This window comes from Ictalurus punctatus, chromosome 22, assembly GCF_001660625.3.
Source record: "Ictalurus punctatus breed USDA103 chromosome 22, Coco_2.0, whole genome shotgun sequence".
NCBI lineage: Eukaryota > Metazoa > Chordata > Actinopteri > Siluriformes > Ictaluridae > Ictalurus > Ictalurus punctatus.
This window is the reverse complement of record NC_030437.2, coordinates 16446969-16466094: the sequence shown is the minus strand read 5'-3', so window position 1 is coordinate 16466094 and position 19126 is coordinate 16446969. Positions and strand designations below refer to the sequence as shown.

At 39.0% G+C, this 19126-nt stretch overlaps 2 protein-coding genes across 3 annotated transcripts in view; both read right to left on the bottom strand.

Annotated features, from left to right (window-relative positions):
- The window catches only part of LOC108255716 (apoptosis inducing factor mitochondria associated 3), a 33691-nt gene extending 23984 nt beyond the window's left edge, over positions 1 to 9707 (bottom strand). For both annotated transcript variants that reach the window (XM_053674579.1, XM_053674580.1), the window contains exon 1: positions 9084 to 9707. The gene's annotated coding sequence lies outside the window, so the exon portion shown is untranslated. The remainder of the gene's footprint in view (positions 1 to 9083) is intronic.
- Positions 9708 to 15147: 5440 nt separating this feature from the next.
- Positions 15148 to 16641, bottom strand: cldn26 (claudin 26; the record flags this gene model as incomplete). Its single annotated transcript, NM_001329247.1, is given in 1 exon segment — positions 15148 to 16641. A coding segment is annotated over 1 exon segment (696 nt). The 5' UTR covers positions 15988 to 16641.
- Between the last annotated feature and the right edge of the window lie 2485 nt (positions 16642 to 19126).

Sequence of the window (19126 nt, the reverse complement as noted above, 5' to 3'; positions counted from 1 at the left end):
TAGTGCTCCTTAATGAGGCAGAGTGAAGCACACAGGAGCGGAAACAAGCCCACGGCAAAAGTTTGGAGGCATCTGAAAATTTAACGCTGCTTATAAATAAATAAAAATTCCCATTTTGTGTACGTTTTTAAATGTGATACAAAGCATGTCAAAGCGCTTTGGAGAAATATGATCCATTTAGTAACTGGTTTTAAAGATCATCGTACATTCCTTCTTCTTTTTTTTTTTCTTTTCTTTTGTTTTGTTTTGTGGTTCTTCGTCTTTATTGATGGTTATCTGTGGAAGAGATCATTTGCATAGTCGAACAAATCTTTGGCTTGGTTGCAAAACCGCTAGAAGAAATCCCAGAGCGTAGGTTTGTGGTTTTGAGAGAATGAGGCTTCCACTGTTAAGACTGCACGATTTATAACAATCACCATAGCAACTGTGAGTCTGTTTATGTGCATGCTTATCATCATCGCACCGCAGTACTTTCTCGGTCATACAGTATATCCTGTTGAATGATCAATCTTAGAAATAAAAAACTACCAATGGAAGTAAACATCTTCCTGTGGTATGGTTTTAATGCTTCAGGGCTGGGCAATATGTTCATATATCTTCCAAAAAAAAAAAGTTGAATAATAATAATTACAAAAATACTGATTGCAAACAACTTATCTGATGTTAAAATTTTAGCACTGCTGAAAACCTTTAAACTTTTTACAGATTTTATTCAGTGTAAAATTATTACTTTTGCTAGATGTTGAATTAAATAAAAAATGTTATTATTTCAAATGTATCATTGGCAGTTTGTTAACAAAGCCACTATTTGTATCTGTTTAGTGCTCCAAATCTGTATCTGTATTTGGATTTAAACCTGAAGTGGGAGTGGCCTAAACCAGAAGGTTTTTGTTGTTGTTGTTGTTTTCTGTTTATGAATTTTTTTTTTTTTTTTTTTTTTTTTTATTTATTTATTTTTTTAAGATCTGACAGTTCCTCAACCTCAGCTACATCACTCAGGTCCATAATTGGCTGGAAGTTATTATATTTGTTTGTATCTGTCCGTAATATTTTCTAACAAATTTAGTTGGTTCTATTTCCCAAAATGTAAACAAACTTGTAGCCTAATTTAAACCACCGTGACCCTGACCAGACAGTTAGTAAGGAGTCTGTAAATGCATGGTGTAGCACCGCAGGTTCATATGAATAAACATGGTCTTTGTTTGTCCCACAAGCTTCATATCTACTCTAACCAATGGCTCGTGTCTACATTAAATTTTTTTTTTTTTTAAACTCACACGTTCACGTGACTTTGTTGCTGCATCCTGTGGGATCCCATGTCTGACACACAAACCAGAGGCCTTCCTGGCAAACCTTCTGTTTGTATTTTAATAATAATATAATATACAGTATAATATTCATATTTGGTTGCATGCCTACAGGTCATGTACCATAGAAATGTCTTCAAGTATTGCACTATATTTTTCACACAAATGGCCCAATCCATCTGCATGTATCATCTTATTTCATTTGTAGGTTAAGGAGATTTCCAGTGTTCAGAGCATGTGACGCAGATCTCGTTGGCTTGCTCACCAGGAGGCCCCGCCCACAAACAGGGCTAATAACATTTATCAGCAGCAGCACGTCACCCTTACAAACTGCACGTTGACATTATGTTGGAATGTACTTGGGTGATCAGTGCCAGCTCTGAACTCAGTCACCGGCATTATCAACGATTAACCTCTGCTTTACATTTCAGAGCCTAAGGCTTCATTTCCAATCATTACATCAGAAAACAAAGCAAAGCAAATGATCCAGCTAATATTAATATGAAGTACACAGTTCCATGGAGTATAGCGCAAGAGATATGGGCTAAAGTTAGATTATAATTTCAGTATAAATCCAAGAACTAGGCTAAAGAGGATGGCTTGATGGCACAGAACTGAAGGGTCATAAGATTGATATAACAAGACGTTCAACCATCCAAGTCAGTTTAAAGTGTTTAGCAGTAATACAGAGTATCATCAGAATAAAACTGTGGTAGCATTAAACCTCTAAACACTAAACATGTTTAAACCATTAAAATCATCTACATTGAATAAAATTGCTTCGATTGTTTTGTAATGTCCAAGAATGTAAACTAATGGTCTAGGAACAACAAAGCTCTACGACTTTACATTCATTAAAAAGGCAAGGGTTTATGAATACATATGCTAACCTTGCTAAGTCTGGGTTTTTTTTGTTGTTGTTGTTGTTTGTTTGTTTTTAAATAAGCATCTCTGTTTTTTTTACTTCATTATTTGTAAAGTCAGGAGGTGATTTTTTTAGCATTGCAGCTTCAATCTCAATTTCAAACCAATCAGTTTAACAGATATAACAGTGAGAACGAGACCTAGTACTATTACTGTGACAGCTATTAGCATTCAGTTAGTTTGTGTTGTCAGAGTTATCATCATGCTAGCTAACATTTGAGAGATGAAGAATGAAGCTGTTGTTGGTTAGCCTTAGCCAGTTTTAGCTAGTTATTAGCCTTCGGTTTGTTGGTATCATTGGATTTATTACAATGCTAGCTAATATTTGAGAGATTAGGAATGTTGTTGGTTAGCCGTAGCCAGTTTTAGCTAGTTATTAGCCTTCAGTTTGTTTGTATCATCAGATTTGAGAGATTAGGAATGTTGTTGGTTAGCCTTAGCCAGTTTTAGCTAGTTATTAGCCTTCGGTTTGTTTGTATCATCATATTTATTATGATACTAGCTAACATTTGAGAGATTAGGAATGAAGCTATTGTTAGTTAGCTTTATGTTTTCCTGCGTGGTTCCTTGGTGAAAGAGCGACTAATTTACCAGCAGAAACTAAAAGCAGTGGGTGATTTGACGCAGATGTCTTATTCTTCTGTGAATCTTTATTCTACTTTTCCTTTCATGATAACTGTGAACATGTTCCTGCATTAACACTCTTTACCACATGAAAGGTGGGACCACATTTCATCCTCTAAAAAGGAAATGTGTTCACAATATTGAGAACCTGTTGAGATATCAGCCCAGAAAGATCAGTTATCGATTGGTTTTGTTGACATGTGGGTAGTGTACATCTGTGCTGTGTTTGGCTTCAGATAGCTTAAGCACACAGCTAGCCCAATGGTAAACAGCTAATAAATGCACTAGCATTGTCAACCTTGTCAAAATGGACTGGAACAGCCACAGTTTTGCTCGTTAATAACATTACCGAATAAGCTAGTTAGCTGGGTTGTTTTTATAGTGTGGTTTTTATAGTTCTTTTCTAGTTAACACATCATTATACTGTGATAGGTTGCATATTCAACAATATAGATTCAAGACGTTAAGTCTTTTAAGTCTAATTTGTTTTGGAGTTTGCAAACTCAGACGTACTGCCCCTCCTGGAAGCATTATTTCGACTAAATAACTTGTTATTCCAAATTAATATCTCATTATTTCCATATTATCTTGTTATGTTCACTTAATATTAAACACACTACAATTGATACGTTAAGATAAGTTGTAATTAATGACACATGATGAAATAATAAGTTTAGTTAAAATAATGAGATACTAAGTTAAAATATTAATGAAATCATATCTTGAAATAACGAGTTATGTTGAAATAATGAGAATATTAAGTTGATATAAAGAGTTTAAGTCGAAATAACAACATAGTACTTAAACTTTTTGTTTGTTTGTTTGTTTGTTTTTTTAACTTGTGATTCAGGGCTTTAGTACAGTCTGTGTTTTAGATGGCAAAATGTGAATTTATCTCTATAGTAACAAATGTGATCAAAGCAGTAATCTATATAATTGGCTTCAGCAATCCAAGAGTTGTTTTCAAAGTAAAAGTAAAAATCCAACATGAGCTCACACTTCCAAATTCGTGATACTTGTCACAACTCAATTCGTATAAAAGGTTATGAAGGTTAAGTTTAGGGTTAACAGCAGGGTTAATGTTTGTACCTTTTCTCAAGGCTACATTTATAGGAATTATATTTGACATTTTTATTAATGTCTTTCTTTCTTTATTTATTTATTTATTTTGAATTCAAGGCCTATGCTTTGTAAGGTTTTCATGGCATGAATTTGGAGTATAAGCTGTCCATGTTGCTTCACTATCCTTCAAGTGGCTTCATTAGTTCTAATGGTGAAGTGACTGAGATGCCAATCGACTTATTTTACTACGACTAGACTAAATCAGCTAGATAATGAAGTAACACGGCTTCAGCAGTAAATGCAATAGGACCGAGATCCAGATCAGATCACGCAGAGACCTATTTGAAAAACATTTTTAAGTACAGTTAGAGAAAGGCATCTGATTTCATGGACAGAGAGAAAGGACATCCGTATTGTTCTACCCAAACCAATTTAGATAAAAGCAAGGTGCTGAGCTCAGCACAGCCAGCAAACATATTTGATCATTTCTGTCTCTTTCTGGGCTCCAACCCATCCAAGCAGAGCTGGAACAACCTTTCTTATAAACTCCTAGACAAGGAGTCTATGCGGGATCCTTAAAGGTAGAACCCTACACCAAGGGATGTATGGTTCTACCTTAATAATTTAAAGAACCCTTGGGGAGCCTATTTTTCTGAAGCTAATCCAGAGCACAAACGCCAAGAAATACAAGTGTTACCTATGTTAGTTTCTGATTCTTCAAGCTTCCACCTAAACTCCTTGTTCCTGAGGTGCCTTCAAGGAAATTGAGTTTTTCCCAGAGTACTCTTTTGGACTCACAAGACCTGACATGTTCACGTTCTCTGACACTTGTGTATACATAGTTTTAGCTAATTAGCTGGCGGTGATTGACCAAGAGTTCAAAGGCTAGATGAAATCCCATCACAGATGTCCTCAGTACATACAGGAATTGGATCAGAGCTGCAGTAGGACACGGTGTCACCAAGTATCAGTACAAAAGAGCCTTTATCCAAACATACATATGAAGCCAGCTGTCCCCAGTCGAAGTCTTGCTGGGTCGGGGGTGAAATATGCTGGAATGTTCCAGATCATTGTTGTGGAGGAGCTCACATTCCTGCATGGTTCCCCTATGCCTTGGCCGAAGTGTCAAAGTGACGTGTTGATCACTGGCACTTCACCCGCACCCTTCGGTTCAGGTACAAATGGTCAACATTTAATCATTAGCTCTGTCTCAGAGATTTGGAGAAGACACTCATAACAAAAGCCTTTCTTAAGATTGCGTCTTCATTGCTTGCAAAACACGGAGCAGAGATAGGGGTCGAGCTACAGAAAGCCTGGAGTGTGTTTACCCCACAGAAACCCACAGAGCACTGACTTCGACGACCTTTCACACTGTCCATACGTGTACCATCTGCATGTCGAAGATGTTACGTAGAGTGTTGTAACCGGAACGTCTGCATACGACGACCTAAAAGAGTGCTAATCTTTCAGGCACTAATGCCATCAACACTGATAGTGATGCTTTACAGCTGGCAGTTTATTAACGCCATATTGATCTTTGAAAGGCGGCTTCCTTTGACCAGCTCTGCGGGAGAACACTGAGTGACAGTATTATGACGCTGCTAAGTGTTGTTATCTCAGCAAAGGAAAACATATTGGATTTAGACAATATATCTAATGTCTATCTGACCTACAGTTACGACAACTGATTAGATTCTACCTTTCTCTAGTCAAGTTCTAGAGAAATTGCATTGGCTTATTACACAACTTGGCCTCTTGTAATGATTACGTGCTTGAAGGATATCAATGTTCTGCCAAAGCAGATAACTATACAAGTCTATAAATATATTTAACGATCGTATAATCCTTTTATAATAGTCCCGTAATGAGAATTACATACACAGTACTGTTGAATGTTTAATTTAGTGTGATGGTTCTTTGCTGAATAAACAAAATTTGTTCTACTTGATAAATTGCTGTGGTATAAAAGGAATAAAACACTTTTTTTTTTTCGCAGTGTATGTTCTTGGCGAAAAAAATGCTTCCATGTAAATGCTTCCAGGTTCTTTACTTGTCTCTGTGAAGAACCCTTAAAAGTTCACAACTGACTCCAAGTAGAACTCTTCTAGGAAGCTAAGCACCCGTAACTGTCCAAAGAACCCATGAAGGGTTTAAAGGGTTTCTCTATAAGACTGTAGCCGTTATCAAGAATACATCGAAATACATGTAAATCTACAACCATGAGTTTTTAAATTTGTCCCACTTTAAAAGGAACCTTTAAAAGGTTCTATGTAGAACCCTACAGATAAGTGTTTTCCTATTAGAAAAAGCTCAGAGTAGAACTCTTTTAGGAAGCTAAGAAGTTTTAACTGTCCAAACATCACTTCGAGTTTTTTTTTTCTTTTTTTCCCTAGGATTGTAGCTGGTGTTAAAATGATAACATTAATGGTTCTGTGTTGAGCTCTACATCTGAATATGTGGGTTGAGATTCCAAGTAGAACGCGATTAGGATGCTAAGAATGCTTGATCATTCCCCCCCCCCCCTAAGATACCAACTGTTATCACGAATACATCGAAGCTATCGACTTAAAAACAAAGAGAAACAAGAGTTTTTTTTTTTTTTTTTTAAATTTGTCCATCTGGGGGAACGATTAAAGATAGAGCTGCAGTCAAGACCATCAGTGTCAAGTCCAAGACCAGGACTAGCCAGGATGGATTCAAGCCTGGGTCTAAAGGGGGTTGAGGCCAAGTCAAGTCAAGATTGAAACCAAAAGCAATCAAAGCCTTTACTTCAACACGTTCTCTCCATTCATTATTCTTGCACAAAGAAAAGTCCAAGTCAATACAGAAAACATCTCAGGACTATGTTCGAGTCCTACTGCCCTACTTAAAGGTTCACTGGGAGCAGTAGTGGCTTAGCATTAAAGGCTCTGGGTTATTGATCAGAAGGTTGGGAGTTCAAGCGCTGGCGCTGCCAACCTGCCACTGTTGGACCCTTGAGACCCTTAACCCTCTCTGCTTCAGGGGTGTGTATCATGGCTCTAACGCTGTGCTCTGACCCCAACTTCCTGGCATGCTGCGATATGTGAAGAAAAGAATTTCACTTTATGTGACCAATAAAGACTCATTATAATGTAGAATCTAACAGATGAGGGTTTCACAAAATGAAGGACCATTAACTATCCAAAGAACCCCTGAGAAACATTTTTCTTCCCCAAAATGTGTATTAAAACCAGGTCTAAAATGAATTCCTTGGTCTAACAGCAGGAAGCAGAGATGATCCGAGACTCAGTTTTGATCATTTTGACTAACTGTGACGTGCAACTTTTATTAAAGTTCATGTCGGTCGTAGTAAATATATTGCACTCTAATCACAATTACTCGCAACCCAAAGTGTGAGACGTCACACCGGCGTCTCCTGTAGCTGCTGAAACTAGTGGAATACCAGTTCGAAGACACCTTGCGCTTCATTTTATGAAAAATTGAGCAATTTTCAATGACGTAATCAGAGTCAGAGCGGTGTGAGAGATTGCTGAAGGAGGTACAGTCACACAATAATTTGCTCTGGGAGAAGTTTGTCTCGAAAAGTTTCTTAACAGGACGTCGTGCAAGAGCTTGTCTGAGGAGCACGTGGGAAAACCGACACATAGCACACAACAAGTCTGATTGACAATCGGTCTTCCAAAAGTTGCGTGAGATGAAATTGAGACGTAGGAAAGTGTGTGTCGGTGCAAAATGAACCTTAATCGACCATGAAAAGGTTCATTACTTAAAACTCTGTGTATATGGTAAATGGTATGCACTTATATAGCGCAAAGTGCTTTACACTCGTTCTCATTCACCCATTCACACACACTCACACACCAATGGTAGCAGAGCTGCCATGCGAGGTGCTAGCTTGCCATCAGGAGCAACTTGAGGTTCAGTGTCTTGCCCAAGGACACTCCGGTACGTGGAGTCACGTGGGCCGGGAATCGAACCGCCAACCCTACGATTAGCGGACAACCCGCTCTACCACCTGATCCACAGCCGCCAAACAAAAGCAAAACACACTAACTATAGTTTTCAGTGAATATTTTGATAAACTCTGAAATTTATAGTCAATCATTTTCCATGTTTGAAATTCAGGAACATTACTGTGTGAAAATCAACCTGTATTATTTTAGTTTTTAAGAGAAAGGAAGGAAAACAAAAGCCATTTTTAACAGTCTGATTGTCCGTTTCAATCTAGCACCTTTCAGGATTTGTCCGTCTGGGGAACCCTGAAAGCTCGTGTAGGACCCTGCAACAGAGGGTCTGCTTTTAGACGTGTACACGTATGTGTTCCTGCATGTCGGTGTTGTTGAATAAAGGGCACTGGAGTTCAGAGTTGATCTTGTTGTGGAATTCGGAGTTTAAGCTGTAGTACACTGCAGGGTTATAGCACACTAACAAGCACACACACACACACGCGCACACACACACGCACACACACATCACGTCCCTTTAGGCTGCAATAAAACACACATTTTCTCTGTGTCCTGCTGTTTCTGACAGTATGGAAAATCCCACTACTGCTATTACAGGAGACGAAATAATAATAATAATAATAATAATAATAATAATTATAACATTTGCAGTGTTGGATCTAACCAACTACAAAATATTAGTGTGTGTGTGAGAGGAAGAGAGACATAGAGAGAGAGAGAGAGAGAGAGAGAGAGAGAGAGAGAGAGAGAGAGAGAGAGTCTGTTTTAAAAGAACAAAAATAAGGTAAATATGTTTAATGTTATATACCATGAGAGAGAGAAACAATAGTGACACAGAAGAAGTGAATTGAGAAAAGGACGAGAGACATAAGGTAATAAGAGAGAAATGGAGAGAGAGAGAGAGTGAGAGAGAGAGAGAGAGAGAGCGAGAGAGAATCTGAATCATTCAAACTGCATCAGGTTGTGATGTTCTTCAAGTAAAAGGAAAAAAAAACACTCAACAATATTGTCTGGTATTGAACAGCACCTGAAAGAGCCACCAAGTTTCCAGAGTGACGACGCACTCCTCACACACTCCTCACACACCTATGCAGGACATCCACTCCTCAAACTTCACCTGCTCCACATCAACCCTGTCTAACCACATCATCCACCCCTGAGATGAAGCAATCCCGCCCCAGATCCCCCAGACAGGCATGAAAGAGCGAGCAGGACTCACCTAAAGCCCAGAGGAAGCAGGTGCAGTCAGATCAGCATCCACACACTCACTGCACGAACAGTTCTGAGGAGCAGGAGGACATTCTAGCACCCAGACCCAGCGCGTCTTCAGGCTCCTTCCGCTCTTCAAGCTCCTGAGAAGTCTTCTGGAGTGCTGCGTTGTGTCCTGCACCACTTTTACTGCAGTAACCCAGGATCCACACACAGTCCCACAGTGAGCCAATCTCTCACTCTCTCGCTCTCTCGCTCTCTGTCTCTCTCACACACACTCACACTCACAAAGCAGAAGGAAGAAAGCAGAGTAAGAAGTGCTCGCTTTCTCTGTCCTATTCTTTCTTCCTTTCTCCTGGTGCTTATTCCTTCAAAGCTTCAAACACAGAACACACCTTCTCACTCCTTTCCTCCTCGCTCTCTCTCTCTCTCTCTCTCTCTCTCAGTCTCTCTCTCTCTCTCTCGCTGCAGTCGCAGGTCTCTTGCCAGCAGTTCAGCTGTATGCGGTATTGATGGAGTTGCTCTGGGGATGCTAACACAGCATGAATTCTCCCAGAGCTCTACTTTTCCCCCTCCCCTTCCCTCCAGTCCACTCCGCTCTCTTTCCCTGCCCTCGCCACCTCCCTCTCTCCCTCTCTCCCTCTCGCACTCACTCACTCACTCACTCGGCTCACTGTTTTATCTTAGTCAAATTATGCTCGCTCTCTCTCTCTCTCTCTCTCTCTCTCTCTCTCTCTCTCGGTCTATACATACCTATGTTCACATTTATTACTTAAGTGCATTGCTGTAAACTACAGTTATATATACTTACATACATACATACATACATACATATATATATATATATATATATATATATATGTGTGTGTGTGTGTGTGTGTATGTATGTATGTATATATATATATATATATATATATATATATATATATATATATGTATGTATGTATGTATGGATAGACAATTCTGTATTTGACTTTAAATAGACAGATCGATTGACAGATCGATTTTTTTTTTCTAACAGGCGGCCAATAACTATAAAAGTGGGTAGATAGACAGACTGATAGATAGACATTTTTGGTAAAGGGTGCCAATAATTATGGATTGGATGATAGATAGATGGGGCACAGTGGCTCACGTTTGCCTCGCACCTCCAGGGTTGGGGGTTCGATTCCTGTCTCCGCCCTGTGTGTGTGGAGTTTGCATGTTCTCCCCATGCTTCTTGGGTTTCCTCCGGGTACTCCGGTTTCCTCCCCCAGTCTAAAGACTTGCATTGTAAACTGATTGGCATTTCCAAATTGTCCAAATTGTGCGTGAGTGTGTGTGATTGTGCCCTGTGATGGGTTGGCATCCCGTCCAGGGTGTCCCCGCCTTGTGCCACGAGTCCCCTGGGATAGGCTCCAGGCTCTTCGCGACGCTGTGCAGGATAAGCAGTACAGAAAATGGATGGATGGATGATCGATAGATAGATAGAGTTGACTAGACAGTCAGATAGACAGAGAAAGGGTGCCAATAGTTTTGTAGTTGACTGTAGCAGACAGTTTACTGTCACATGGCCTTCTGCTGATGTCATCAAAATGACGGTGTACAGCTGAAATCTTCCTGAGGGGCCTGATGGGAAAATGTCCTGTTTGGGTCTGAGAAAGAGCACAAGGTCTTCTTAAAGAGACCTCCCACAGTCCACTAACAGCGTTAGCTGATGATTTACAGTGTGTGTGTGAGAAAAAAGGGTGTGTGTGTTTGTGTGTGCATATCTGTGAGTGTTTGTTTGCGGTCGCTGCTCTTTTAGATCTTTTGGCACTGATAACGCAGTTGTCCTTCCCCATGATGTCGTAAAAGTCGTTAGACCAGGTGTGGCAGGGTCAGGACACATGATCCATCTGCACTGGTGGCCATGCCGGTTCGGACAAATGACCCTCGCTTGGGTCAAGAACGCCGTACAGCTGGTTTTCTTCTTAGTGATGGTAACACACACCTGGCACACTGACTGAAATCAAGGTTGCCAGGTTGGATAAAATACATCCAGGTCAAATCATTCCCCAAACTAATTACATTAAACACATTAATTTATATCTACTAGCCAGGATATCTTTCTATGAAGAGACATTTATTTAACATTTATTAAATGAGTCTTGAGTGTCAGTGCTTTGTAATGAACGACAAGACGGTTTCTGTGTAACACAACAAGCTGCGATTTTTGTCTGAATAACTTTAGAGGAAAATCAGTAAATATAAATGGATGACAGTATGACTGAGTGCAGTGCAAACTGTGGCTATATACCCATAAGTGCTCATTAACATGAATGGGATTCAGGTGGTCATGTGACCATGATGCAGAGCGGTGCAGTGGCTGCTGGGAACTGTAGTCCAGAGTTCCTTCTCTGATATACATGACAATGACATGATATTCAGAAATAAATTTTAAATTATTGTGGTATAAGATAAAAACATTTGGGGGAATCTGAGTGAAATTTCTAAGCTTGTTCATTCATTGAACATTTCTCAGTATTTCTCAGGGAAATCACAGTTTACTATGTGCGATCACAGAACCTGCATGCTAATCTAGCTAGCTAGCTCTCTGTCCTACTATGATGAACAAAATTGAGGTTCTTAGGATATATTTTGAGTGGGGCTACTGTCAACAAAACCAAACAAGACTTGGATACTGAAATCCCACTCGTGTGAACCTGTGAGAAATGAAAGCTAGCTTGCTAGCCGTTAGCTGTTTGGGCTGTTTTTACCTTGCATGTTACATTTCTTATAAGAGTTTATTAAACAATATAGACCATTTTAAAGGTTTAAACATACTCAAGAGGTTATTTAGGACTAGATTTCATTCCTATTGATTACAACTTTTATATAAATGAAATTAAAACTGGCATATTTTATTTTATTTTATCTATAATAGCCATAAATGTCCTGCTAATTTCATGTCATTTAATGCCTATAAGTGTGTTATGAAGCTTTGTAATGTCAATTCAAGGCTTTTTACTTTAATACTGACTAAAGCTATTTGTATAATCTCATTTGCTTATCCATGTGTTATGATGTGTTATAAATTCCTTTAATATTATATACAGTCTTAAGATTTTCTTTAAGCCGAACTACATCTTGTGAGACCATACATTTACAAGCAAGCTACACACACACACACACACACACACACACACACACACACACACACACACACACACACACACACACACACACAGAGTTCCTCAGAGAGTTCTTTGCCATGAGGTGCCATGTTGAACTTCCAGTGACCAGTATGAGGGAGTGTGAGAGCGATGACACCAAATTTAACACACCTGCTCCCCATTCACACCTGAGACCTTGTAACACTAACAAGTCACATGATTGGGCCCAATTTGGACATTTTCACTTAGGGGTGTACTCACTTTTGTTGCCGGTTTAGACATTAATGTCTGTGTGTTGAGTTATTTTGAGGGGACGGCAAATTTACACTGTTACACAAGCTGTACACTCACTACTTTACATTGTAGCAAAGTGTCATTTCTTTAGTGTTGTCACATGAAAAGATATCATCAAATATTTACAAAAATGTCTGGGGTGTACTCACTTTTGTGAGATACGGTATATATATATATATATGTGTGTGTGTGTGTGTGTGTGTGTGTGTATATATATATATATATATATATATATATATATATATATATATATATATATATATATATATATATATTCTAATCTAAAATTGTCCCTCTGGTGATCACAATGAGAACTGCACAGGGCTGCCTTAATGTGATCCAGCACATGATGATGAAGACTGATTTAAACGCCAAGGACAAAAGGACAAATGCATTTCATCCTGATGGAAATCATTTAGTTCAATTCAATCACGCGATGGCCCGTAGCGCTACATTAGGATCGAGCCGCCGTGGCAAGCCATAAGGGCCGTAAACAAATAATAAAAGAGAGAAGCGCGTTGTTGAATAATGCATCGGCTTCAGCAGCCAGGCTGAATGTTAATGTTGGTGCCCTGCGATGGAGCGCTTTCTCCAACTGATTGCACCTGTGAAGCCAAGTCAATAAGTGAAAATAATTCATAGCTATCGACACGGAGCACATATGTTGATTGTTGGCTGCTGCGTTGGTTAATAAAGGTTCAGAAGAACAGATTAACACCTGTTCTACTACAGAAGGTGTTGATTTGTATTGTGACTTTGTATTACAGCAGCTCTGTGGTTGCAAGAAAAATCAGCAGTTTATTATACCGTCCCCTCTGAAAGTATTGGAGCAGCAATTCCCAAGCTACTGTTTCGCTATACATTGAAGACATTTGGGTTGGAGAACAAAAGATGAATATGAGACGATAAAGCAGAATTTCAGCTTTCATTTCCTGATATTTATTTATTTAATCTAGATGTGTTCCTATACTTTTGCTCACGTAAAAAAAAAGTGGGTGGTCTGACACCACAGGTGCCATGTTTGAAGATGTTGCACACATCTAGATGTAAATAGGAAATGAATGCTGATCTCAAACCCAAATGTCTTGGATGTATAGCGAATTAGCATTGCTGTTCCAAAACTTTTGGAGGGGACTGTATTTTAATGAGTTTATTATAATATATAAGTGTTCACGTAGTTCACGTGGAAGATCTGCCACATAAACGCATAAAAAAAGGTGTGTGCGAAGATGTTCATTTTGCAGTTTTTGGAAGGAGTCTCCAGTTTTAGTGCTTTGTAACAGTCAGAGGTAAAGTTTTTCATTGATGGTTTCTCTGTAACATGACAAGCTGCTTTTTTTTTTTTGCCTTAATTACTTAATAATACAGAATAAAGTGAGAATGGCGAGGAAACGACTGTACAGAGCAGATATAACATAAGGAACATCAGGAAATAGCTTGTTTCATAGATGTTCCACGACGTTAAACGTAACTATAAAAGGACGTAGATTATGATTACGGTCTTTCATAAATAAAAATGGCTAGGTCTGGCAAATTGCTACGGTGTAAAAGGAATAAAACACTTTCGTGACACGCTGTTATAGGAAAAGAATTAATGTTTTGTCGAGCCATGTCACATCACACCGTTACTGATTGATTATCCACTAACAAAACAAGTGTTTTATTCCTTACTCGTCTTGCTCAATACATTTAAGTTATATATATATATATATATATATATATATATATATATATATATATATATATATATATACATACTGAAGTGACACTGGATTATTCTGTTCGTTTTTAAAGGATTTTGCCAATCGAAAGCATCAAAGCGAAGTGAACAGTGAAAGTCTATGACCTAGCACTCAAACCTTCACCTGGACTGAATAGTTAGACGGGTGGCGTGTGGTTTCTTTTTCCATTAATGGACTTAAAACACTTAGAACCAGCTACAGTTACACACACCTGTACAGCTGTACTGTGCTTTCAGCCAATTTTTTTTTTAAGTGTCCTACTTTTCGAGCAGTGCCGGGATTACGGTCTAATTGTAAAGCAAATGCACACCTGCGCTTCGCTTGTCCTCAGTCACCCCTGAACACTAGACGTCCCAAAACTCAGTCACCCGTCTTTCAGTCACATCCACGGTTTAAAAGCTTTTTCGATTCAATTATCACAAGGAACAAAAAAAAATAAATGCTGTCAGTTCAATATTCTGTAATAACTTCTAGGCCCACCCTTTGCCCACTCTTTGCCCACCCAACCTTTTTTTTTGTATCCCATGAACAGTGTTTTTTTGTTGTTGTTGTTGTTGTTGTTGGGTGGTTTTTTTTGGATCCTCTCACCTATTCCCATTTCCGCTTGCAAACTGATCTCATGAGAAATTCAAATGAAGTCTTAACGACCGTCGATGCCAAATCTAACCCTAACTTTCATCTTACATAGGTGCAAGTTGTGCGAGCAGAACACTGAGACCATGTTGGCTCTCACTGAACTTGTCAAGTTGATGAATATGTTTCTGAGTGAAGGAAAAGAAAATAGAGTCTTGAGAGAAGCTCATATGGTTTAATAAGTAAATGAGTAAATATACAGATAACACTGTCAAACTGAAGTGTCTTCCAAATGAACCAACCTCTGCAAACAATGATTGTTTTCTCAGATTTTAATGAGCACCATCACAAAAATACTAAAAACATACATGCTAACAAACCAGGTAATGTGTGTGTGTGTTTTTTTTTTTTTTAATCTTTCAATAATTAATTCATCATTCTATCATACTGTGTGGTGGAAAATGTAAAAATAAATCTATAAGACCTCTGTCTTTAGGTAATGCTGAGTCCTTGGTTGAAGTTCATGAGTAGGTGAGAAGATTTCCCTTTGCTGCTTCTCTTCGTGGTCCCTCATGCACACTGCGACGAAAATAAACGATCCCCCGATGACCAGCAGAAGTCCCGAGAACCAGGCGGAGAACATGGCCTCGCCGTACTCCCAGCGCGGCATCACGTCAGGAAGACCCCCATCCCAGAACTCCACCACCATCACGTACGCGATCAGCGAAACCGGCGCCAGAGTCGTGAGTCCCGACACCCAGATCAGCACACCACCGAGGATGAGGAGTCCCCTCTTTAACCTGTCACGGCCGGCCCCGATCTCGACGCCGTCGAGTCCGAAAAACGCCGCCAACACACCGAGGAACCCAGTCGCGATGGATACACACATGAGAATCCTGGAGGCAAGCGTGACTGGAGGCAGAGCGAGGAGAGACTCGAAGGCTTTGCAGTGGAGACCCACTTCCTCCGTGAAGATGCACATATGCCACAGACCCTCGTACCAGTTCTCCATCTCGTTCAGCTCCGAGTTCATCGTCTTCCACAGCGGTAAAAATGTGGTGATGAACGTCGTGACAAGGCCACCGAAAGCCACAAAGAGTGACGCTCTCTGTACGATCTTAGTGGTTAGAAGCACCATCGTCAGTTCTGGTTCCTTCCTCTCTCTGTACATCTCAGAAAGTCTCTATCCAACTGATGCTGCTTTAATCTGTCCCTCCCCAGGACCCACAGAGCCACAGGTACAGCCCAGCCCGACTCCTCATCATCAGGTGTTTTAATAAGCGAAGCACGCGGTAATCCTTAAGCAGGGCCTTCCACAAGAGCCGTTCTGTTCGGCCGAAGTGATGAATATCATCGTAGAGGACAATAAGGGCTTTTTAAAAGCTGAAATAAGATAGGTCTAGATTTGAATCCGGCTGAAGCGCAAGGAGCCTCCGCAGGGCGAAACATGAGCAGGTCAAGGATGAAGGCACAAACGGAACAAAGAGACGCAAGAATGAATCCAAATCTAATCTATATAGGAGCAAATTTGGACAGTGATACTACCTAATTAAAGACACTTCAGACGAAATGCGATTATGAAATGCGTTTAATGTAGATTACGCAGATTCCTCACTCAAGTAAATATGCAAACAATCATCTAAAAAAAAATTCTCTCCAGGTAAAGAACGTTAAGAGAACGTAATCAGAACGAAGTTAGGCTATAACGTTCCTGCAACTGTAACATCTCCTGCTCTGATGTTCCTGGTGATGTGATGCTTGCACAATGTTCCCAGTTAGACAAAGACTACCATTAAAGAAATGCAACGTTTAGCATTTTTAACATTAGGGTAAAAAAAAAAAAAAATCAAATAAACTAAACAAAAACACAACACTAAGCAAACCAGAACATTCTCAATACCAAAACCATCCTAGTTCCTAGCATTCTGACATGCTGAGCTGCTAACCTAATAGCTAGGTTTAAAAACAAAAAACAAAAACAACAACAACAACAACAAAAAACACTTCAAAAATACAAAAGCACAAACTTTTAAATTTAGCTCCTTAATAAAAGTGCAAGAAAGAATCTTAACTAGGAAAGAAGCCTGCATCCTTAAATCCTACTCGGTTTGATTACTGACAGTGAAAACCGCCAGGAAATCATGTAGCTAGTTAGCTTTATGGAGAATATGAATGAAAGCTAACGAACACCAGCTACTCTGCAGCTAATCCCTGAATCTCTGACTTTAGCTAGCATGATGACTCTACGAACTAGAAACTAGCTTGAATGTTAAGCTAGCATTTAAGCGTAGAAGCAGCTAATCACACAAGACCTGGAGACGTTTACAGATAAATATATCGTGGGATAAGGAAATTCCCGGTTCTTGTTGTCACAGCCATTAGAGGTCAAGTTTGTTAGAGATTTGCTTTACTTTTTACTTACAGCACAGATCATCTCATGGCTTTATCTTTGGGCAAACCCCTAAAGGTTCTTTATGTTCTTATTTGTGTATTTATCGATATTTGATATATCAGTGCTCTTATTTGGACAAAAAGGACTGTGTTTATCTTTTGTTTGTTTCCAAACACTCTTAGGAAAGTTCCTTGCTGTTTTAAAGATTTCCATCCACGACGTCCTCGAGAAACCGACGACAGCCGAAACTCGAGCAGGTCGATGATAAAGCTGCGAATCGCACAAAGAGCAAGCAGAAGTGCAGAATTGCTTTTTCAAGCTGTAATTAGTTTAGAAAAAAAAAAAAACAATTTTGTGGAAAATAATCACCCCCCCCCCCCCCCCCCCCCGAAAAAAAGAGAAAAAAAGAAAAAAAAAGAAGACAATTCAATTCATCCCTGCTAATGCTTTTATAGTTTGGACAGTTTTACTATCTATCTATCTATCCATCTATCTTTCTATCTGTCTATTGAGCTATCCATCTATCGATCTATATATCGATCTATCTATCTATCTATCTTTCTATCTATCGATCGATCTATCTCTCTGTCTATCTATCTATTGATCTATCTATTAATCTCTGTGTCTGTCTATCGATCTGTCTTTCTATCTTATGTCTATCTATCTATTGATCTATCTATCTATCAATCTCTCTATCTGTCTGTCTATTGATCTATCTATGTCTATCTATCTTGTCTATCTATCTTCCTATCCATCTATCTTTCTGTCTATTGAGCTCTCTATCTATTGATCTATTAATCTCTATCTGTCTATCTGTCTATCGATCTATCTATTGATGTAGCTACCTCTCTGTCTATCTGTCTGTCTATCTATTGATCTATCTGTCTATCTATCTGTCTATCTATCTATCTATCTGAGATTTTAGATTTAGTTCTATGAGTAGTTCGATGCATTTTGAAAAGTATTTAAATGGAGTTTTTATGTATTTTAGTATCAGCTTGGTTTATGGGAACAGTTTCAGGACTAGCCCTATATTTTGTTTCTGACTGTTTAACATTATTAAATCAAGATTTTATGTTTTTCTACACAGTTGTAGCCTCCGAGTTGAGCTGAATTTGTAACATGGACGAGTTCGGTTTAGTTTTTCCCTCCGTAGAAACAAAAAGTGAGATCAAGTCAAAATGTCCACACATTGCACTTAATTTCTTCTGGCCAGCCATTTTTTAAAAATTTAGATTAAAAAAAAATTGCTTTGTTTCATTTCAGAGGCTTTAAAAAATAAGTTTTGTATAATTTCAAATGTAATTTATTTATTCATTTAATAACAACCCTGATCGCTGTTCATCCTAAACACACACACACACACACACACACACACTAGTATATGAAACAGTACTGGAGTAGCTGATACAGCATACATGTCTACAAAACCTGAAATTTGCCCGATTTATACATTTTTAATAAATGAAAACATAACAAAAGCATGTTCCATTTTGTGTACCCTCTTGTACTGTAATAATTCTGTCGATATAATTTCATGTGAATATGTAAAGACATAAAACGTCACGTGTAGGGTCTGAATATGAGGTGCTGTTTGTGTAGGGATGCACACTGAGCGTTAACAACGCTAAAAAGAAGTAACAGTAGTGAATCATAGGATAGTAGTGAATCATTCCTGTCATCATGAAAAAGAAAAACGACTCGTGTTACAAATATGACTCAGTTGTTTCGTTTCACCGTATAAAGACTGTAAGCTTTTCCAGCATTCAGTGAACAGAAGATTCCCGTCACTAAACTCCACACGGAGGTTAGGCTGCGTTTCAAATCTGACCGTCGCGTTTAAAAACGCAATCGTAAGAGAAATTTATAACGCGGGGTTCTGCACACGGTTTCCCTCGCCGTTAAAGCAGCAGTAGTG